At 49.2% G+C, this 22,642-nt stretch overlaps 1 protein-coding gene across 6 annotated transcripts in view; it reads left to right on the forward strand.

Moving 5' to 3' along the window:
- Ppara (peroxisome proliferator activated receptor alpha) overlaps window positions 1–22,642 on the forward strand; it is a 64,297-nt gene that overhangs the window by 41,249 nt on the left and 406 nt on the right. For all 6 annotated transcript variants that reach the window (XM_047547974.1, XM_047547970.1, XM_047547971.1 and 3 more), the window contains 5 exons: window positions 6,283–6,443; window positions 8,021–8,159; window positions 8,846–9,048; window positions 16,167–16,614; window positions 18,316–22,642. The exon at window positions 18,316–22,642 is cut by the window's right edge and continues 406 nt beyond it. In XM_047547974.1, the coding sequence (XP_047403930.1) occupies window positions 6,283–6,443; window positions 8,021–8,159; window positions 8,846–9,048; window positions 16,167–16,614; window positions 18,316–18,563 (1,199 nt within the window). In that variant the 3' untranslated portion in view covers window positions 18,564–22,642. The remainder of the gene's footprint in view (window positions 1–6,282; window positions 6,444–8,020; window positions 8,160–8,845; window positions 9,049–16,166; window positions 16,615–18,315) is intronic.

The following is a 22,642-nucleotide window of genomic DNA, read 5'->3' on the forward strand; positions in this document are numbered from 1 at the left end:
CCTTCCTTCTTTCCTTTCTTCCTCCCTCCCTTCCTTCCTTCCTTCCTTCATTTCTTCCTCCCTCCCTCCCTCCCTCCCTCCCTTCCTTCCTCCCTCCCTCCCTTCCTTCCTCCCTCCCTCCCTTCCTTCATTCTTTCCTTCCTTCCTTCCTTCCTTCCTTCCTTCCTTCCTTCCTTCCTTCCTTCCTTCCATTCTTCCTTCCTTCCTTCCTTTTCATTTGCACTCATTCTGGCACAGTTAATTAAAAAGTTTGCTGTCCCCACTACAGTTCCCTGTACTTTGATCTAAAAGCAATTGATCACATATTGTTGATCCTATATTTCTGAGCTCTGTGCAGCTCCCCTGATTCGTTTGTTTCTTTGGACAATGTCCTGAAGTCACCTAAAATATGTTCTCCGATTTTATTCTTTTTCAAAGACTTTTTGTTTAGCCTCTATCCTTTTCATTTCCATGTACATTTTCGAATCAGTTTGTAATCTCCACCCTCAAAGCCTGCTGAGGTTTTGATTGGGGTTGCATTGAATCTGTAGTCTATGGAGGGAGAACTCACATCTTGCCAATGTCGACTCTTCGGACCCACAGACGTGATTATTTCTTATTTACTAGGTCTTCTTCAGTATCTCTCAGTACATTTTTTAGTTTCTAGTATACAAGCTTGTAAATTTTTTGTCGGACATCTCTATTTCATATTGTAAATAGCATTTTTTAATATTTTAATTTCTAATTGTGTACATATATAGAAATGCAAGTGTTCTTTAGATATTGATCTAGAATCCTGCACCCTGGCTAAAGTCACTAGTTAGTTCTAGTAAATTTTTTATAGATTCTTTAGGATTTTTACATAGATAATCATACCATCTGACATTAAGACAATTTTGCTGCTGCTTCTTCAAGCTGGATGTCTTTTGCTTATTTTTCTTATGTTATTAGCCTGGTTAGAATTTCAGGACAAAGTTAAATAGAAGTGGCAAAACATCCTCACCTTATTCCTGGTTTAGGGGAAAATATCAGTCTTCATCCCTGGGTGTGATGTTAGCTAGTTTTTCTCAAATGCCCTTTTCGCAGGGTGAGGAAGTTCCCTTCCATGCTAGTTTGCTGTGAGTTTTTATAGGAATCAATGTTGGGTTTGGGAAATGTTTTTATGCATCTGGTAAGGTGATCAAAAGGTGTTTCTTTTTTAGTTTGTCAACATGATGAATTACCTTTTTCAAACATTAAACCAACCTTGCATTCCCACTGAAAATACTACTCACATTATAACCGATGTATTTCCCTCTTTATATATAATTGGATTTAATTTGCTAACATTGTGATAAGAATGTTTGCACCCATGTTCCTTGCAGGAATATTGACTCTAGTTTTCTTTTCTTGCAATGTCTTTTTCTGGTTCTTGATTGCCTTGCCTAGTGGAATGAGCAACACCCTCCTCTTAGATTCTGTGGAAGGGCTTCTGCAGAACTCTTTGCTGTCCTTATATGTGTGGAGACGTCACAGACAAAGCCACCTGGTCTGGAACTCTCTGTGGGACAACTCTTCTGCCTACCTGTTTAGGATCTTCAGCAGTTGGAGGGCCCTTCAGATTCTCTCCCTCTTCTCGAATAAGGTTTGGTGATTGTGTCTTTCTAGGAGTGTGTCCACTTCATCCAAATCGTTGAGCTTATTGGCATGAAGTTGTTCATGCTGTTCCTGCATGATCTTTGATTTCTTTAGAATCTATGAGATATTGCCTGTCTGATAAATATGATTCAATATTTTGATATAATTTCTGATATTTAAAATTGCATCTCCTCCCTCTCTTTCCTCATCCATCTAGCTAGATGCTCGTGAATTTATTACTCTTCTCAAAAACCCGGCTGTGGGTTTCATTGTTTTTGTGGTTTTGCATTTCTGTTCTTTGTTCCCACTATAGTCTCTGCCATTTTCTTTCTTCTCCTGAAGTTGGCTCTCGCTTCCTCTCTTCTTTGTAGCTTTAGAAGTTGTTGACTTGAGACTTTTGTCCTTTTATAATTAGGCTTTTAGCACTGTACATTTCTAGCCGAGTTCTCCTTTGTCATCAAGTCACAAATGTTAATAGGTGGGCTGGGGAGATAGCTCAGTTGGTAGAGTGCTTACCTCGCAAGCACAAGGCCCTGGGTTCAATCCCCAGCACCGCAAAAAAAAAAAAAAAAAGTTAATAGGTGATCTTTTCATTCAGTTCAGAATACCTTGTAACTGCCCCTTTGGTGTTTTTCTTGACTCTATAGGTTAATTAAAGTTTATTTTTGAATTTCCAAATATTTGAGGATTTTCCTAATATGTTTCTGTTATCGATTTCAAATTTAGTCCCATAGTGGTCAGAGGACATACTTCGGACGCCTTAAATCCTTTTGAATTTGTGAAGAGCTGTCCTATGTCCAGGGTGTGGTCTGGCCTTGTAAATTTCCCACATGCCCTGGAGAAGGACGTGTGCTCTCAGTTGCTGGGGAAGGGTCCCAAGGATGCCAGTCGGATGCTCTTGTCCATTAGTGTTATCTCCGTGGCCCTCAGCCGATGCGGCCAGCAATCAAGAGAGGGCTGCTGACCCCTCCCAGTCTGGTCCGGATCGCCCGTCTCTCCTTTCAGTCCTACCAGTCTTTGCTTCATGTTTTGGAACAGTGTTCGTAGGTGCGTAACCCTTTAGCATTACTGTGTCTTCCCGATGGGCTGGTCTCTCGAGGGACCTGCTTTATCCCTGGTAACTTCTTTCTTCTGCTTTGACACTACCGTAGCCGCTGCAGCTTTCTCCTGACCATTGTTAACACGCTATATGTTTTTCTTTTAACATATTCGTGTCTTCCTGTGATGGATTGGATTTAAATCTACTCTTGCAATTTGTCCTTTTTTGGCCTGTCTGCACTGTGTTCCCCTTCCCCTCTTTTCCCTTTTTTTTTTTTTATTTTTTTTATTTTTTCTTGGCTTAGCTGAGTATTTTTGCAAATTTCCACTTGTCTTCTTCACTGCATGTTCCCTGCGCTCCTGGTTCTGTTATCCTGGTGGTGGCCCAGGTCTCGCGCCGCATCTTCACCTCTCAGGTTGCCTCCAGGAGACGGTCCAACGCTGCTTGACGGGCGGACGCCGCGAGGACCTGCCGACGGGCGCAGGCTTCCTCTCTGCTTCCCTACGCCTGTGGCATTGTTTCAGATGACTTTACTTCCACCTGTGTTACAGACACCACAGCACACCTGGTGTGCCACTTCGAGTGGCCAGTTATCTTTTCAGGACACTTAAATAGAAGGAAAGTGATTTGCAGTACCCGTATGACTAACCTCCCTGGCCCTCTGTATGCTTTATGCAAAGCCAGATTTCCATCCGGCTTCATTTCCCTTCTGCCTTGGGATTTCCGGTGGTGTTACTTGTACTGCGATCTGCTGGTTAGGAATCACCAGCCTCTGGGTCTGAAGAGTCTTCCTGTGACCTTTGTTGTTGAAGTGTGCGTGGCTGCGTCTTCAAGTTGGCTGGCCTTTTCTTGTGTGGTGTCACCTAGTGTGTCCCCACGTGGATGTCTTGGTTCTGTTCTTCTTCCACCTTCTCCTGGCCTCGCACTCAGGCTTGGAGCCGGATTTTTGAACATTTGGAGTATGATTGCCGTCTTGCCTAGGAATTCTATCCTGGTATTACTTCTTCCAGTGCATTGATTTTTCTCATCCTGGGCCATATTTTTCTGACTCTTTGTATGTCTTGTAATTTTTTTATTGGATTCCACATATGGTGAACTTTGTTGGGTGGTGGATACTTTTATATTCCTATAAATATTCCTAAGTTTTTTTCTGAGGTGCGATTGAGTTCCTTGGAAAACGTTTGATCCTTTCAGACCTAGTTTTAAGATTTGTTGGCCAGGACCATAGCAGTTCTTATTTTAGAGGTAAATTTGCCGCACTGCTGAGGCAAAACCCTTTGAGTAGGGCACTATACTGATGTCCCACAAATTCTTGGACTCTCCACTGTGGGAGGAGGCCCATGCCCAGCCCCGCTGAGTCCCAGGTGCTGTTGGCTCTGGGCATGTCAGGTTGTGATGCAGTATCTTCTAGGCTTTCTCAGCTGACAGCAAGGACGTGTGTACCTGTGTACACTAGCACACATACACACGTGAATCTGCAAGACTTTCCATATGCACCCATCCCTGCTAATACATGTAAGCATATTCACAAGCACACGTGTGCACACACGTGTCTGCCAATCCCCCACCCATCTGTGTCAAGCTAAAGTGAGTTCAGGCACAGCTCCGTCACCACAGGGATCATCCCGTCCCTCCCCTTGCCGGCCTGTTCCTCACACTCCTGCAGAGAGAAACCTGGCTCCCGCCCTCCACCCGCCTCCTATTGCCCATGTCCGGCCTGCCGGCACAACGTCCTCAGGTGCTGACCTGCACTCCTGGGGAGACCCTCTGTCGGGCAGAGCCCAGCGCTGCGCAGACCGGCACAGACAGCGCTCCTTTTCTTTCCCCTGCCTCCTTCAGGAAGGCGGCTTCTTACGAGCACAGCCAGTGAGGTCCCTTCCTCACTTCTGAACGCCATGCTGGGGTCCAGACTCCTGGGCTGCTTTATGTACATACCTTAAGTTTGCTCTGACCGTCAAGTTCTGCAGGTTTGGCGTGCACACTCGTGAGCCCCTGCGCTCCACCTGCGCAACCCTGCCTCCCAGCTGCATGCCAGCAGCTGATCTTTCACCATCACCGTAGTGTGACCTCTTCCAGGTGCCACGTGCCTGGAATCACAGAGAACGTGGGCTTTGCGCACTGCCTCTTTCACTTGACATCGTGCACCCGCGTCTTCCCACGATGGCATAGCGCCTGTCTTTTTACACGAACAGTGTTCCGTCGTATGGAGGTACCGCAGTATACCTCTTCACCTGTTGAAGGACATCTTGGTTGCTTCCCATTTTTGGAATTAAGAATAAAGCTAGCCAGGGGCTGTGATTGTGGCTCATTGGTAGAGCGCTTGTCTAGCATGTGTGAGGCACTGGGTTCAATCCTCAGCACCACATAAAAATAAATAAAATAAAGGTACTGTGTCCATTTACAACTAAAAAATAAAAATAAAAATAAAAAAAATAAAGCTAGCCAGGCATGGTGGCACCTGCCTAAATCCTAGGTACTTGTGGGGCTGAGGCAGGAAGATCACAAGTTCCAGACCAGCCTAAGCAACTTAGTGAGACCCTGTCTCAAAAAAAAGTAAAGGGGCTGGAGATGTAGTGGCAGAGCATTTGCCTCCCCAGTAGTGAAAACATAACATAAAATAAATACATTCATGTGTGGTTCTCTGTGTGGACACGCTTTCCAAATCGGTTGGGCGAGTACCTAGAAGTGCCGTTCCCACTGTAAGACCGCTTGGCCTTGCAGAGAACTGCCCAGCTGCCCTAGCCTCCTCCAGGCCACCCCGCAGTGAGCGGCACCCGCTGCTCCAGTCCTCGCCAGGGCTCACCGTTGTTAGGCTTCTAGAGTCTCCGTCGGCCTGGTGGGTGTGTGGCGAGGCACGTGGCTGCTTGGCCCCCGGCCCCCGTGGCAGGTGCCGTGAAGCCTCCCTTCATGTGCTCACTGGCACCCGTCCAGCTTCTTTGATGAAGTGTCTCTTCAGATCTTTTGCTGGTTCTTTTTTTTAATATTTTTTCAGTTGTCAATAGACCTTTATTTATTTCTACGTGGTGCTGAGACCCGAACCCAGTGCCTCACACTTGCTAGGCAAGTGCTCTACCACCGAGCCCCAGCCCCAGCCCTCTTCTGCCCATTTTAATTGAGCTGCTTGCTTTCTTGTTTCTGAGTCTTACGACTTCTCTGTGTATCTTGGCTATATAAGTCTCTTCTCAGAGGGATTTGCAAATACTTTCTCCCGGACTGTGGTTCGTTTTTCATTTTCTTAACAGAAGTTTTTGGTTTCATAAATTCCAGCTTACTTCATTTGTCTCCTGTGGGTTATGTTCTTGGTACTGCCTGAGTGGGTTTTTATCCTGTGTTCCGCTCCCGTTTCCTACATTAACAGTTCCAGAAGAACTGGCAGGAAGGAGTTCTGCAGGGGGAGGCCCAGCAGGCCACCGTGCCGCTCTGCAGCCCAGGGCACAGTTCAGCAGGTGCCAGCAAGAGCACAGCGGCTTCTGGGCCCAGCACCGTGGTCCTCAGGGGGCAGAGAAGGGTGTGGCCCAGCGCAGGGCCAGCTCAGGATGGATGGCTGCCTGAGCTTACGCCACAACACGGAGTGTCTCAGCTGCAGAAGAGCCGGCTTCCACAGGGCGTGACACCCGGAAGGTTCACACGCTTTCTTCTTTCTGCAGACACCCTCTCTCCAGCTTCCAGTCCCTCTTCGGTTAGTTACCCTGTGGTTCCTGGCAGCGTGGATGAATCTCCCAGTGGTACACTGAACATTGAGTGTAGGATCTGTGGGGACAAGGCCTCAGGCTACCACTATGGGGTCCACGCCTGTGAAGGCTGCAAGGTACAGTGGCACTGGGCAAGGACAAGGGTGGCCTGATTCTGTCTCAGACATAGACGTCTGTGCTGAGAGATGTGCAGAAAGGCACGGAGGGTGACCCTGGTGACAGGTTGACTTCTCTTTTCAGAGAGTCCAGGACAGATTGCTCTACTGTAGTTTATAAATAACTGAGATAAGTGTGTCCTTGAAAAGAAAATCAACTTTAATGTGGAATGTGTCTGCCCACTTACCTGTTGACCCTCAGGTTAGGCCAGGTAAGGCTTTTGCTCCTGTGTAGCAGGTGAGGGGCTGGCAATCCCAGGAGTCCAGTGTTCTGCTCAGGCCTGACCCAGGAGGACAGTTCCTGGGGTCAGCTCCTCTGCCACTGCTCCTGAGCCCCTGGCAGTTCCCCCCTGCACGTGGGCAACCTCTCCCTTGGATATCCCTGTACCCTATGGATATCTCAGCCAGACGGACATGACCAGGGCCAGGAGAACATGAGGCAGGCCCTGTGGTCCAGCATCCTGTCCCTGGACCAGTAGCCCTTCCAGAAGGACCCTTCCCTGCCACATCCTGCAGGTCTGCTGAAGCATCGCACCCTTTTGGGAGTCTCAGGTTCGGTACTCTGCGCACCTGATGTACGGGAGCTCTAGATGGCTTCCCGTTTGGTTAAAGACAGAAGTCCCCCTTCACCACATGTGCTGGAGTGTCTGCTGACCTTTGGGAGATGTCGTGGCCTCCCCTGGACCTGCATTCTTGAAATACTGATGTTCTGCCCCGAGCCAGGCCTGGTCTCAGGCCCAGTCCAAGGGAGAACAGGCCACAGAGCCAGGGTGTCACAGACACCAGAGCTTTCTGCCCGCTTCCTTTTAGAGTCCCACACCTTCTCTCACCGTTCCGCTTTATCTGTCTGTCTAAGGAGGTCAGGGAAGACATCAGCCTCCCCTCCTGTTCCCCAGGGAGTTGCTGGACCCTCCCACACAGTTCAGGGAAACCAGCATCAGCCATAGGGACAGACAACCTAGCAGCAGCCAGAAGAAAAGGGCCCAAACCCAAAATAAACCCCTTCCCAAGTTTTCAGATCTGTGCTTCCACACAAGCCACCTGTGGCCTCAGGCCACGGCTGGACTGCTTCTGCTTAGTTCTGGCACTTTTGGGACTCAGGAGTAGGATCGTTTCTTACTGAGGAAGTTGAAGTGTTTTTATGAATCAAGACAAGAGTTTACAAGTGTCTGTCTTCCTTTCATTGTGTGGTTTTTCTCCTAGAGTTAATCTCTCTTAGGAGCGTAGGCGCTCACAGTGTGAACAGACCTGGAGGGAGCGGTGCCTTGTGTGTCCATGGAGCAGGGCTGAGCGACTGGAAAGCTGCCCCGGACCCCCCAGTCCCGTGGGGACATTTTCAAGTCACTTTGAATTCTGTCTTGTTTATTCTTTTTCATTTCAAGTTCAATGCAAATCTAAATGTTTCCGTCTGCCCCAGTTGTGGGAGACTTCTAAGAAGACCGTCTCTAAACATAGCTCCTCTAAAAGGAGACCGGGCGCAGGGCGGGGTGTGCAGCTCGGGGGCCACCTCCTTAACGCACCTGGCACTCGCCTCGCAGGGTTTCTTCCGGAGGACCATCCGGCTGAAGCTGGTGTACGACAAGTGTGACCGCAGCTGCAAGATTCAGAAGAAGAATCGGAACAAGTGCCAGTACTGCCGCTTCCACAAGTGCCTGTCGGTCGGGATGTCGCACAACGGTAGGTAAGGCTGCTGCACAGCGCTCCATTCCCCGGTGGGAATGGACTAGGTGTTGCGGGGTGTGCGGGAACACACAGGCCTGAGCCATCCTGTGCCCAGCAGGCCTGAGAAAGTAGGCGTGTGGAGCGGTGCTGGGCGGGCGCCCCAGGGGTCCTGGAGCCCCGCGTGGCAAGGCGTGGTCTCACCAGGGTGGCAGGAGGGCCTCTCCCACTGGGCATGTGCCATGCCACGGGTCTCATGGTGTTCAGCTTCAGCCAGGGGCCGTCTCAACAGCGCTCCCACGTGAGGGTAGGTTTAAAGGAGTGGCTCGTGTGGGCGCCGACTCTGTGCAGAGGGAAGGCCCCCAGGCTCCTCTGCCAGCTCGCCTTCGCCCCCACCATGAAGGTCACTCCACCCAAGGACACTCGGCAGTCCTGCGGATGCCACGAGAGATGGTGTTAGCTTTTATTTGAACCCTATTATTTAAAAAAAAAAAAAAAAAAGCTAGAATTCTGGAGGCTGGTGGTTTTCTCTCTCCCTGGTGAGAGGCCATGGGGCAGTGGCAGCGGGCTGGGCCGCTGCGTCCCCTTCACGGGCAACACCTGGAGCTGCTGGCCCCTCCCTCCTCGCTGATGCTGGCCTGCCTTTCTCCCCGCATTGCTCACTCTGTTCCTTTCCTGTTGTCCCACTCCCCACCCCACCCCAGCAATTCGTTTTGGACGAATGCCGAGATCTGAGAAAGCGAAGCTGAAGGCGGAGATCCTCACCTGTGAGCATGAAGCGGCAGACTCCGCGACCGCAGACCTCAGGTCTCTCGCCAAGAGGATCTACGAGGCCTACCTGAGGAACTTTCACATGAGCAAGGTCAAAGCCCGGGTCATCCTCGCGGGAAAGACCGGACACAACCCAGTAGGTGCCCTTGCTGCCCTTTGGTAGTCTCAAGCGTTCCCCTGGCAACGCCTTGACCGGCGCGTGGGGAGGACCCAGGAAACCTGAGTGTTGGGAAAATGGTATTTATCCCAAAGGCAAATGAAAAGAGGGGAAATGTGGACAGTTCATTCCCAGACTGACATGCAGCTTACCGGGGCACCCCAGGCTGGCCTCAGACTTGTGATCCTCCTCCCTCAGCCTCCTGAGTTGCTAGAATTACAGGTGTGCTCCACCATGCCTGCCCAGGGCTGTTTCTTACATGCATTTTTTTAAAAATCCCTATTTAAGGCCAGAAAATGAACATTTTCTACTCCTGTCTACTTCTCATTCAAAATATGCTCTTGCATCTTTTCCCCTAAAACTGGCCCCACTAGCCTCCACCTTCCCTCAACCCAACACCTCCTGCCTTCCCTCCCTGAAGTGAGGAAGCCCTAGAAAGACCCATTTGTTAACAGAAACTTGACTGACTTTGTGGATAGTTCTGGACCTTCTCAGGGACAGCTAAGATGATCCTGCCCCCACCCCCGTCTCCATGTCAGGAATGGCACACCAGCAGCCTCCACAGGGGGCTGGTCCCAGGGGGTGCACACGTCATTCTGCCCTGTGAGCACAGTATGACAGGTTTGGTTTGTGCTAATGAATACCTTGAAACATTCCTCATAGGGAATTACAAACTGGAATGTTTAGTCACAGTAAAATAAAGGATTTCACAAGCTGCTTACTTTCATGAACAAGCCAAACTTCTCTTTTACTGAGTCTTTTAATTCTTCAGTGCAATTTCCAATTAAATAGGATGAGAGATGTTAGAAGTTTCCAGCAAACACCACAACAGGTGGCCCCTTTCTGGATCGCAGGATGAAGTGGAGGTAGTAGCCTTTAACTTTGCATTTCTGTCCCAGAGATGACTGAGAGAGCCCCAGATTAGGAGGACGGAAACTTACATTTGTTATCTTACATTTCTCCCTTGAATTTTAAGAATTTAAAGCAAACATAAAAGTCGCTTTTACTCTTAACAAAATACTGATCCTTGATACTTACTAATTTGATCCATGGTTTCCTCTGCACCTCTCCACTGAGATCCCAAGTTCCATGAGGAATTCCCTTGCCCTCGGCCAGAGTTGGGGCAGTCGAACTCGAGGACACTGACACAGGAAAGACACACTAGGTTACGGTCTAGATTGGGGTTCACTGGCAAAGAGCCAGAGGCCTGCTCCTGCCCACACACCTCCATGGCCAGCTTAGAAGCAATATCCAGCTGTGGGTCACTGGTTGCACTTGACCATACTGTCAGCTCCAGACCAGGGTCGCCTCCCACCGTGGGTCCTGCATGTTGGAGCCTAGCCACTGCCCTCCTGCCCAGCTGCTGGCAGGCTTCCCGGAGCTCCGTGCCTCCAATGTGAGGCTCCTCCACGCCTCCATCTGCGCCCAGCCTGGGAGAGGCCTGACTGGCAGGGTGCCCTCCACCAGGACACAAAGCTGAGTTTCTTCCCAGAGTTCTGGTTTTGTCCCTGCCAGAGGCTGGGAGGCCACAGTCTCTGTCTTGTGATTTAGAAAGTAGTTCCATCTGTTGGCGGGAACTCTGCTGGGGAGAGCAGACACTCACCCTGTCCCTGCTTGGTCAGGTTCCTTCTCGAGACGACCTCACCGCTGCCCTCCGGCTCCAGCGGAGCAGGAGAGAGGCTCGCCAGCCTCAGGCCTGAAGCCCTCGGCGGCCTTCGTTTCTGCTTCCGCTTCAAGAGGAGCGATGAGTTAGACCAGCCACTGACTAGCTTGCACAACCAGGACAAACACCACTTGTGTGCCGGGAAAGGTGGGCACTGGGCCGTCGGTGCAGGCCGCCTCGCTTTCCTGCAGAGCTGCTGGGGCAAGAGCAGCCACGGGCTCACTCCTAAGCTCTGACCAGCACTTGGCCCTAAAGCATTCCAAACTTAATGGGGACGTGTAGGTGCTGGACGGATTGCACGTTAAAGGCACCCTCTGGTTTTCTAGAAACGGGACTCAGCACCTGTGTGCATCTGTGAAGACCAGTCACTGAGCACAGCCCCTGCTGCTGGCAGCGGGCGGCGGCTGCGGGGAGGCCACCCTGCTCTGGGGAAAGGTGGGTGTTAGCTGAGGGAAGGGGATGAGAAGTTCCGTGAGAACTTCTGCTACTGTCTGGACCTGGGACTGGTTTCAGCCCCTGAGGTTTCAGATCCCTGGACCAGAAAATGGTTAGGACCCTTAGCAAGGGGCCCAGAGTGGAGGGAAACTCGTTGCCCCTTGACTTGAGGGCCGAGGGGCTAGAGGGAACAAGGGTCTCCTCCGTGGCATTCCAGCAGCTTCTAAGATCCCAGGCGGCTGCGGGATGTGAGAGGACGAGGGGGACGAGGAGGCTTGGGGCAGCGGCCCACCTCCTGCTGCTCACGGGCGCGTGCCTGCTAGTGAGCTGCTGCACGCGCACACTCAGGCACGCATGCGCACACACGCGCACACACCTGCCTAGGTTTGGGGAGCTGGCTGCACCTTCTGAAAAGTGGTGAAACCAACCAGACAACCCCTCTGCATAAGTACTTAGACTGGAAATGCGTAGTATGAGGCGATGATAATGTACCAGTACTTTTTTTTTTTTGAGTGCTGGGGCTGGAACCCAGGACCTCACACGTGCCACTTACCTGCACCTCAGCCCAGTACTGTTGCGTTTCAATCTAATGAACACCAGAACCTTCCACTTAAGGCATCTTCCTATTGAAAACTCTGATGTTTTACACTGTGTATGGAAATTTATAGGAAAGCATAACCAAGAGCTTCTGTTTCACCCCAAGCAGTTCTACCAAGGATTCACATTTAATTTTTTCCTAACAGACCAGAGTGGCCTAACTTTTCAATGTCTAAGTACACTTCAGAAATTCGTTCTTGTGAGTGCTGTCTTTGGGCACCATGGAACCCAGACATGTGTGAGCAAGGACAATGCTGGGTCAAGTAGGGGCACTTTCTGGTCTTGCCACAGAGTAATTTAGGGGAAATTGGCACTTTCCGTCTCCTGCTGTCCAAAATCTACAGTGTGCTTTATTGAAATGACAGGCTGTAATGTTGGATCTATTCCTACTCAGACTTCGGTATAAAAAGCACATTACAGCTAGGCACAGTGGCACACCCCCGTAATCCCAGCTGCTCAGGAGGCTGAAGCAGGAGGATGGAAAGTTCAGAGCCAGCCTCAGCAACTTAGAGAGGCCCTAAGGACTTAGCGAGACCCTGTCTCAAAACAAAAAAAAAAGAAAAAAGGTGTTGAGGGAACTGGGACTGTGGCCCCATGGTAAGTGCCCCTGGGTTCAGTCTCTCATACAAAAAAAAAAAAATCTCATTTCAGAGTTAAAGCAAAAGATGCATGGATTTTAAAGAGCACCTTACAAAATGTTTATCAATACAGCTTGGCAGATTTTCAAGTGAGTTTCAGCACAGTTTCTCTTCCCAAGTTTGTTTCTCAATGTTAGCACTGGTTTTTCCATTCAAATGGTTTCCAATTTCGCTGTAAACTGAGGCCTGCTTTCTAGAAGCCAAGTGATGGTATTATAAAAACATATCAAGACAGCATTAGCTTGTGTCTCCATTCTCCATTCACGACCGTCTGTTCCACACAGTGCTGGTCCAGGGCTGGCTTTACTTTCTGGCTTCACTCTCCAGGGCTGACTGTGGTCATCTTTCATGTATAATTTTATTTTATAGCTTTATTTTATTATTTACTTCGATGTGGTGCTAAGGATGGAACCCAGTGCCTCGAATGTGCAGGGCAGTGCTCCACCCGAGCCGCGACCCCAGCCCTGTCTGAGAAGTCTTGATCCCTTCTCAGTGAGGGCCCACATTTTTACTCTGCTACCTCAGATCACAAAAGTTGTGTAGCTGGGCTTTCGTTGGTCCTATGAGATGCTCTACCCACTAAAAAATAGTCTCTATCCTCCTCCTCCCCATCACCCAAGCTTGGACTCCAGCCTCCACTCACCCTAGCCTCATTCTGGAAGTCATGGTACATGTTTGCCATGGTCAAGACTTGGCAGTCCCAGTACTTCACTCAGTATTTCTCTAATTTTTTTAAACCATAGAACTACTTTACTTATTCATCACCTTTATATTTGCTGAATGTACTTTAGAAAAAAATAATTATGGGCCAGGGATGCAGCTCCATGGTAGAGTGCTTCCCTAGCATGCATGAGACCCAGGGTTCAAGCTCCAGGGCCACCAAAAGAAAAATGAAAGAAAAAGACAATTATTTGAATAAAGTCAAAGTGGCCTACTGGTGTATTTTTCTGTAATTGAGAGAATATTCCCATTTATCCTTCAAAAATACAGTCTTTCCTCTGTATTTGTGGAGGACTGACTGGGTCCAGCAAGCCCATGGATGCTAAAATCCAGGGGTGCCCGAGACCCTTATTTAAGATCTGGTAGAATTTGCAGACAACTTAGGCACATACTCCTGTATACTTCGGATCATCTCTAAAGGATTTCTAATGCCTGATACAGTGTAAATGCCGTGGAAGTAGTTGTTATGCCATATCATTTAGGGTCTGATGACAAGAAAATAAATGGCTGGGGTTGAGGGTGTAGCTCAGTGACAAAGCACTTGACTAGCATGGACAAGGCCCTGAGTTCCATCCCCAGCATTGCCAAAAGGAAGAAAAGCTTGTACATATACAGACACAATTTAAAAAAAATTTTTTTTGATCCAAGGTTGGTTGTTGGAATCTGCATGCAGAATGCAGACCCACAGATACAGAGGGCCCACTGTGTTTCTCTTGTCCACCCTGTGAAGGTTCATTATTTAAATCTGTGCTTCAGTTTTTGGTGTGAAGCATAACTGTGCCCAAATTTTTTCCAAAACAATGGTTATCTGGTCTGATTTTTTTTTTTTCTTCCAATACTGGGGACTGAACCTAGAGGCATTTTACCACTGAATCGCATCCCTAGCCCTTTTTTATTTTTTCGAGATAGGATTTCATTAGGTTGCTCGGGCTGGCCCCAAACGTGTGATCCTCCTGCCTCAGCCTCCTGAGTCACTGGGATTACAGGTGTGAGCCATGGCGCGCACCCATCCGGCCTTTGTTTAAAGTCTTTGGAAAGAGACTGTTTTGTCATCCTTATTCAGATTTTAGATATTTGGAAAGTTGGCTTTCATTTTTTTGGTTTTTGAGACGGGGTCTTGCCGAGTGACCCAGGTTGGTCTCACACTCGTGGTCCTCCTGCCTCAGTCTCCTGGGTAGCTGGGATGAAAGGTGTGCACCACTGCACCTGGCTGCTTTGAATTTTGTGCTGAGAATGTTCTCACTCACAGGTCATGGTTAGGGCCACCTTTCCTCAAGGTGGAAGCAGGTTTTGTCCAGCGCTATGCTATAAATTCCAGTTCTGCTTGAACCACAGGCAGCCCTGCGCCCAGCCCGTCCAGGTGTGCCATACAGCACACCCAGCAGCCCTCACTGAGGTTTAACAATGCGGCTCCTGGCAGTGCTCTTGACAGCCCAGAAATGGGGAGCACATCAGGCCGCGGGGCCTGGTGTGGAGTCAGCGGTGTACTGAGGTGCTTCTGCTCTGCGCTTCAGTGTGCCAGGAGGGACCAGAAACAATGCCTGCCACCACTTCCTTAGTGACGTGGCGTGTGTGCCTGCGTGCGTGCGTGCTGTAAGTCAGATTCCTCAGGTGCCATTGTTTCTTCTGCTCGGCACACAGATGTGAATTTTGGCTAGCGGCTGGCTCATGCCTGTTCTCAGCCCCACCAGACGTTTAACCCCATGCAGATAACATGGCTAACTATCTCTGCTTCCACCGCTGGAACTCTGTGAACTTCTTCTTAAAACTGCACATATTCATGGAGTACAGTTTGATGATTCAGCACCTGCACAGAATGTATGATGATCCGGTCAGAGTACTCAGCACTCTCATCTGCTTAGCTGGTATCGTCCATTGTGTTAGGGCCCTCGAACTCCTCCCCTCTAACTCGTCACCAAATGTGTGACAAGAGCTGCAGACAACAGTGCAGCAGAACCCTGACCCCTCCCTCTCGCTGGCTGAACTTCGACACCTGGAATCAGAACTCCCTCTGTGGCCCTCCCCCTGCTGTCCCCAGCCTCTGGTAGCCACTGGGCTACTCTCTGCTTCTCTGAGATCAACTCTTTCAGCTTCCACGTGGGAACATGCAGGATTCGTCTTTCTGTGTCTGGCTCACTCCCTTAGTATAATGATCGCCATGTTGCTGCAAATGATGGGCGTTCACTCTCCCTCTCACTGAATGATATTCCATTACATGGATATACCACATTTTCTTTATTCATTCATCTGTCGATGGACACCTTGGCTGATCCCGTATCTTGGCTGTTGTGAATAGTGTTGTAATAAATACGGCAATGCAAGTGTCCTTGGACATGCTGATTTAATTTCCTTTGGATACATGCCTAGTAGTGGCATAGCTGAAACCACCAGCATCTTTGTAGATCCAAGTGGTATGGCAACATGGAGGGAGAGAGCAGGAGGTTCCAGCCTCGGTCCACAGCGCAACCCGCCGCGGTGAAACAGTCTTACGGACTGCGAGGAACAAGGGAACTCTGAGGCAGAAGCCACTCCAGCCCTAAAGAGTTTAACAATGCTCATTTGTTATTTCTACCCAGATTCAACTTTCTACTAGTATACAATTAAATGCCAAATTTATCATTCAACAGTGTTGAATAATGATGGTTACCTTTAGAGTTCATAAAATGGTAAAATTAAGAATTAGCGTAATTCCTTGACGCTGCTGCAATAGAACTTAGGAGTTCAGGGAATATTATAAAACTCAGTACTTCAGTTTCTTACCAGTGAAATCCCTACCCAATGTCAGGCGATGACAGTTACCATCTTACTGAGTTATGTTTTTGTTCCCTATTAATGTCATATTTTTTCCAGCTAATTTTGGAGTTTTCTTAAGACTGAGGACTATCAACTGTACTTTAAACTCTCCGTAGCACCTGGCGTGGTGTCTTGGACACAGTAGCTCCTCATCAGTTTACTGTAACTAAGAGCACTTAGTTACACCATCACTTAGCACTTGGATAGCTTGTCATAACTTGCCTGCCTGACTTTAGTGTCTTTCTTTTCAGCCTTTTGTCATCCATGACATGGAGACGTTGTGCATGGCTGAGAAGACGCTTGTGGCCAAGATGGTGGCCAACGGCATCCAGAACAAGGAGGCCGAGGTCCGCATCTTCCACTGCTGCCAGTGCATGTCAGTGGAGACCGTCACGGAGCTGACGGAGTTTGCCAAGGCCATCCCAGGCTTTGCAAACTTGGACTTGAATGACCAAGTCACTTTGCTCAAATATGGCGTTTATGAGGCCATATTCACAATGCTGTCCTCCCTGATGAACAAAGATGGAATGCTGGTGGCATATGGCAATGGCTTTATAACGCGGGAATTCCTGAAAAACCTGAGAAAACCATTCTGTGACATCATGGAACCCAAGTTTGATTTCGCCATGAAGTTCAACGCACTGGAGCTGGATGACAGTGACATTTCCCTTTTTGTGGCTGCTATAATTTGCTGTGGAGGTGAGTGCTTGGTTAGATCACTGGTGTCAGGTCACTCACGGACTCCTCTCTTGAGGAACTTGGTCAGCCCAGTGCCAGCTTAAGCTCTGTTACAGCAAAGCGGGCACTACAGGGTGGGGAGAAGCCTGAGCCCAAGCTGCTGCCGAGGGAATTATGTGAGCCCTGGTAGAATAGTATGGTACATGTTGTTATAGAACATACAAATATGCATTTGTATAGTATATAAATATATTTATGATGATTTTATATGCCACATTATAACATGATCATATGGAACACAAGCATAGCAGATATAATCAGTATTGCCATTCTTGTACTATTGATATTGTGCTACAGCCGTTGGTGCACTCTGCCAATGCTCTACCAAGTGCCATGCAGATGCTGGTGTGACAGCTGTCACACTCGGTAATACTTGCGCTATTTCATAATGAAAAACACTGGCCGTTCCCTGGCAGCAGTCGCAAGTATCGCTCTGCCCACAGAAACAGGTCCCAGGGACGGAAACGGGCCTCTCTGTGGAGCCGCTCTGCAGGACTGGATTTTTGACTCAGTGTCACGTTCCTTTAAATAGCCCTGTCTCAAGTCTAGGAAGTCATCCACCTACTGTAAACTCAGCTGACCTTGCCCAGCCTTGGCAGAGACCAGCGGGGCCAGTCACCCCAGCTGCCACAGCCACGCTGTCCCCCATGATCTGCTCACTCTACCTGTTGCCATCTGTCTGGGCACTAGTCAGATGGAAGGAGTTCTCACGATCCAGTGTAAGTCACACAAGGGCAGAGCAGGTATGCACGATTGATCACTGTCCTTTGAATGGCCAAGATGTAGCAAAGGGGACAGAAAGCCACTGCCTATCACAGGTTCATCAAAGAAATCATAGTGCCGTGCTAATCTTGTGTATGGCAAGGTGTCCAGTGAGACATGCTAAATCTGTTAGGCGGGGTTAAATTACCAGGAAGATCTCTCTTTTCAAGACTTAATACTTCTAATTATTTTACAACTAAAAAAAAATTAAGATAGAGGTTCTCTTCATCACCCACGCTTGCAGAACACAGTGACATGTGGGCCAGACCACTGCCCGGGAGTGCGACTGGGCAGTGTTTCTGGGACGAGGGTCTGGCCAGGGGGGCGCTGAGACTGCCCAGGAGGTCCTCGCACTCCAGGTCCCCTCAGCATTCTGTCCAGCCAGTGTCCACCACAGCCTCGTTCACGTCTCGCTCTACTCTCTCGCCGGAGCCATGTTAGAAGGTACCCGTAACAGGGCTTTCTTTAACTACCAACCTAATCCAACAGTCCCTCTCCAGAAACGCTACAGGAAAGCTTGAGGCTGCGTGTCTGCTGGGTTCATTTCCCATATCACAGAGTCGTTGTCCTGCCGTGAGAAGGACCCCTGCTCCTGAGGCCTTTGCTTCTTTCCCCGACAGGTGTTAGGCAAATCCAAAAGGGGGGCCACCCTGCGAGGGAACTGTAAGGTGGTCCTATTTCCTGGGTGCGTGACTACTTAGGAATGAGTGACCATCCTGTCTGTCCTGGTTGGGTCTCATAACACTGGAAAAAACCTCCTCTGTCCTTAGTCAGGTTGACATCTGAAGACTGCTCAGGTTTTCCCGTAAAGGCCATGTGAAGTAAGAGCATTTGGTTCCCCAACCTGGTGAGCAGTTCTTAGATGATTCTACTCAAACATCTCTCTTCTTTTGAGAACAGATCGCCCGGGCCTTCTCAACATAGGATACATTGAGAAAATGCAGGAGGGCATCGTGCATGTGCTCAAACTCCACTTGCAGAGCAACCATCCAGACGACACCTTCCTCTTCCCAAAGCTCCTTCAAAAAATGGCGGACCTCCGGCAGCTGGTCACAGAACACGCACAGCTTGTACAGACCATCAAAAAGACAGAGTCGGACGCAGCTCTGCACCCTCTGCTTCAAGAGATCTACAGGGACATGTACTGATTTCTGTAAATGCACAACAACAACCACTTTTCAAGGAGAAACGGGAGCAGCACAGATTTGCACAAATGTCCAGCCTTTTAATCTCAGAGACTGGGAAGTCTGAGCGCTGGTGACGGTAATGCTCCTCTCCACATCTTCGCCCTTCCCAGCAGTACTTCCCAAGGGTGTGCCTATTACTCACTCAAATGTGGGTGATCGGAGGCGGACAGTCTATACTTGGAGAGTTAAGGGGAGTGACAATTCAGGGCCTGATTTTAGCCAACCCAGTGTTAATCAGTGCACATTTCTTCATATCACATTAGTAATTTGCCATTTAATTAATGAGTAACCTCAAAATATGTGGTCTGTTCCCTTCTTCCCACCCTTTTGACTGTTGTGCTCCTTTATAATTTGAAAAACTAATCAGCACTTTTAACATTTATAATTCTATAATCTAGATATAGCCAAAGGTTAGATATTTAAAATGCAGTGAAATATTTATTTGGAAGACTTCAGTTCCATTTCCTGAATCGGAAGAAAGACAGTGGGCTGATCTTTAATCATAGGATTGAGAATTTTCAAGAATGATTTGATAAGCTATCGACATACAGCCACCCTGTCCTTTCGGTTCTCTGTTTTCACGGTCATGAATCATATGGTTCGTGTGGATGTCCTGGGAGACCCGCTGGCGTCTGGGGTGAGCAGGAGGAGCCTTGAGAGTGTCTCCCACTCCCTGTCTCTCCACTCCTGTCAGCCTGCTCCCATTCCCTTTGGCTTTCTGTGGGTGTGAGAGCAATTTTAGGAACAGACCAACAACTGATTTGCAAATGTTCCTCCATCCCATTGGCAGCTCCTTTGTCATTTCCTGCATCACCTTTTAAATATGATGGTTAATTTTCTTAACTCCTGGTGGTGGAGAAGCTCCCTGGAGTGGAGATGAAGCAAATGTGACTCTATCACCTGGGCTGGGCAGGGAAGTCACCCTGGAGGACAGGGAGGGCATGGTGTCCTATACCTGGCAATCCTACCTAATCTCAGATTCTACCAGGTTAGGTTCTGTTAGTTTTTTAAAATTTTTGATTAAAGATTTAAATAGGCAGGCTTCTGGTCCCACTACCTATGTGAGGCAGTGTTCTCAATGTATAAAACATTGATTTTCACCTTGATAATCAACTTTTCCACCTCAGTTCAGTGGGGAAAAGGTATGGACCAGCTATTTGTCTAGAACCTGCAGACCTTTCCAGGTGAACACACACGGAGAACGTCCAGCACTTCCTCAAGCCGGAGCTGGGCTGAGCCTGCCCCTGTCATTGCCTCCGTGGGGTCGTGGACATCTAGGGCCTGCTAGATCCGGTGTGCCATACCCATCTTCAGGACATTTGGGCTTTCTGAGGATAGTAGTATTTGTTGTTCAGGAATGACCAGGATTGGTCCTGATAAAGTTCCCAGGATCAGCACTGTGAAAAGTGTTCAATAAAAAGGACAATAGGATTGGGGACTTCAGCTAGAAAACAGTGAAACTTTTAGTTCAGACATTCTTTTTCAAAATTACAGTTAGCCCTATCTTTTTTATTTCTTTTTTAAAAATAAGACCCAAAGGATCTGTTGGCCACCAGCAGTCTGCCCAAGAGAATAGCATTCACAAGTCTGATAGCAGTCAGGGAGGAAAGCCAGCCCTGGGGTTGCACGGCATGGTCACGTCAATGTCACTTCCTACCTGAGAGCAGCCTGCACTGAGAACCAGGGCTGCATTTACTTGGTTCTCTTAGGCCCAGCAAGATGACCAGTGATACCCCCATTAGAGCTGTAGCGGAGACCACAGCCTCTACTTAGAAGTCACTTGACATTGTTTCCCTCTATTAAAAGGAAGGAAAATCACATGCCCCAATTCAGTATGAGTCACTAATGGCCACTCAATACTAGAATATTTTGGCTCACTTAATCAAAGATTTCTCAGGGTATCAATAATCCAGTCTAGGCTGATTATGCACCAGTGCAAAAGATGACAGCATTTCAAATAGGAGCAACGAAGAGGGTGTTCACTGTTTGCTAAGTGTCTCTGGACATCAGCAAAAAGGACAACTGAGTGGCACAACAGGTTCAGGAGCCTCTTGCCCACACAGGCGGCACCTGCCTCCTCTGGCAGCAAATGCAGAAAATCTCCAACTTGGCCCAGTTCTTCACTTTTTCACCTTCCAGCAGCAGAAAGTGGCAGACTCCTCAGAGACCCCCATGTCCCCTGTGACCTCAGGTGCTGAGTAGAGTAAGGCACCAGGAGGGGGACAGCCGCCTGCGGGCTCGGGACCAGACGCGATCCTCACCACTGCAGCGCGTCCCTCTCCTGCCCCCTGGGCGTCTCCAGCAGGGCATCCGGCACACTGAATTCTGCACCCACCATCCTTTGGGAAACCTGCGGGCACCAGGCCGTGGGGTGAGTGCAGACTATCTCACTAGGAGGCCTCCAGTCACATCTGCAGGACTCAGAGCAGCGCCATCCACAGAGCACCGGCGAGCAAGCTGGCCCTTTCTAACCACCTTGCTGCCCGTTTCCCTTGACCTCCATGCAGCTCACTGGTAAGTTTCAAGCATCTTCCTAAAGAGTGTGTGCCACACATGGAACTCAGCATGAAGTCGAGGAGAAAGAGACCCAGGGCTCGTCATACTCAAGAACGCCACCAGAGCTGCTGTTTTAAAGGGAGTCTTTCTTCTCATCTTGAGAGCTAAGAAGGTACCTTTCTGCTCACACTGATGCCTTTCCTATACTGGGTCATTTAAGACCCAAAAGGAACGAATCATTTCTGCTGTCGTATGGAGGGTCCAGGGACAGCACAGCACCCCCTGAGAGGACAGGAACCTCAAGGCACTAGGAAAATGTTTGACAGAAGAGACCAGTGAACGACTCAGTTGGCAAACACCTGAGCAGCTACCTCAGTAGACGTGCCAGCTGCTGCTGGCAAGGCGTGCACGACGCTCGGGCCTGCCTGCATCTCTGTATCAGACCGGCACCATCAGGGTTCCTTGAGGGCTCATGCACCTGACTGTCACACACAGGACATGGCAGGCCGTGTGGCTTTCTAAAGGAAGTTTTGTTGTTGAGGTTCATGTGCAAAGTTACTGTCCTGACCTAGTGAAGCGAAGACTGAGCAAGACTCGGTGGTCCCGCTGCAGGAGCCCACCCTCCTCTTCCCCCCTCCTGCTGATCTCCCCCGTGGAGAGATCCTGACAGCTGCCTCCCTCTGCTGTCACCTGCACCTGCATCCCTCTGTCTGACTCCAAGCATTTCCCATTGTAATCCCCACTTTTTCAACATGCTGTGACACCAGGCATGTTTGATAGTAGCAGCCAATGCAGGATGGAGGGGGATTTTTATCCTGGCCCTATGGTATAGAGGGGCCCCTTGTTTCAACCAGAAAGACTGTGCTTCCAGCTGAGACTGGCCTCTTGTCAGAGGACCTCCAGGCCCCTTCAAAGGACCTCCCCAAATCACATGTCCTCTGAAAATGCTCAGCACCTAACATGCAAAGCAGGCTCCTGTGGTCTCCTTGCTCTGCAGCCCCTGGAGGGGGTCAGATGCAGAATCTGCCTCCATTTTTAAATGAAAACACCAAGGCTGGGGATGAAGGGCCACCTGGTGGCACCTCTTCACCTTCTGCAGTCTCCCCCATCTTACTGGGACAACAGAACTAACGCCAGATGAGTCCCCGGTCACCTGAGAGGTTGCCCACTTGGCTCGGCCCACTTTATGGTGGCCGATGCTGTCGTCTGCAGTCGGCATGGGGGCTTGAGGCAGTGTCCTGAGGAGTGACTTCTAAGTGTTCCTTTAGGCTAAGGACAGTGGCGTAGATTCAAGGCAAGGAAATCATACTTTCCACAGAAGTTTCAAGTCAACATCGATGCCACCAATTGAGAGCTGATTGCTAAAAGATGTCACAGGACATTTGTCTCAGTGCATCCAGTTTGTGTGGCACTGGCATTGCCATGCGTGAGGAAGTCATGCTTGTCACTTTACAAGTGGCACTAGGACCTGGGCAGCTGACAGGCACGCTTCTTACCAGAGTCGTCATCACAGGGCACCCGTGTACCTTCCCGGGACAGGGACG

This window comes from Sciurus carolinensis, chromosome 4 (assembly GCF_902686445.1).
Source record: "Sciurus carolinensis chromosome 4, mSciCar1.2, whole genome shotgun sequence".
Taxonomy (NCBI): Eukaryota; Metazoa; Chordata; class Mammalia; order Rodentia; family Sciuridae; genus Sciurus; species Sciurus carolinensis.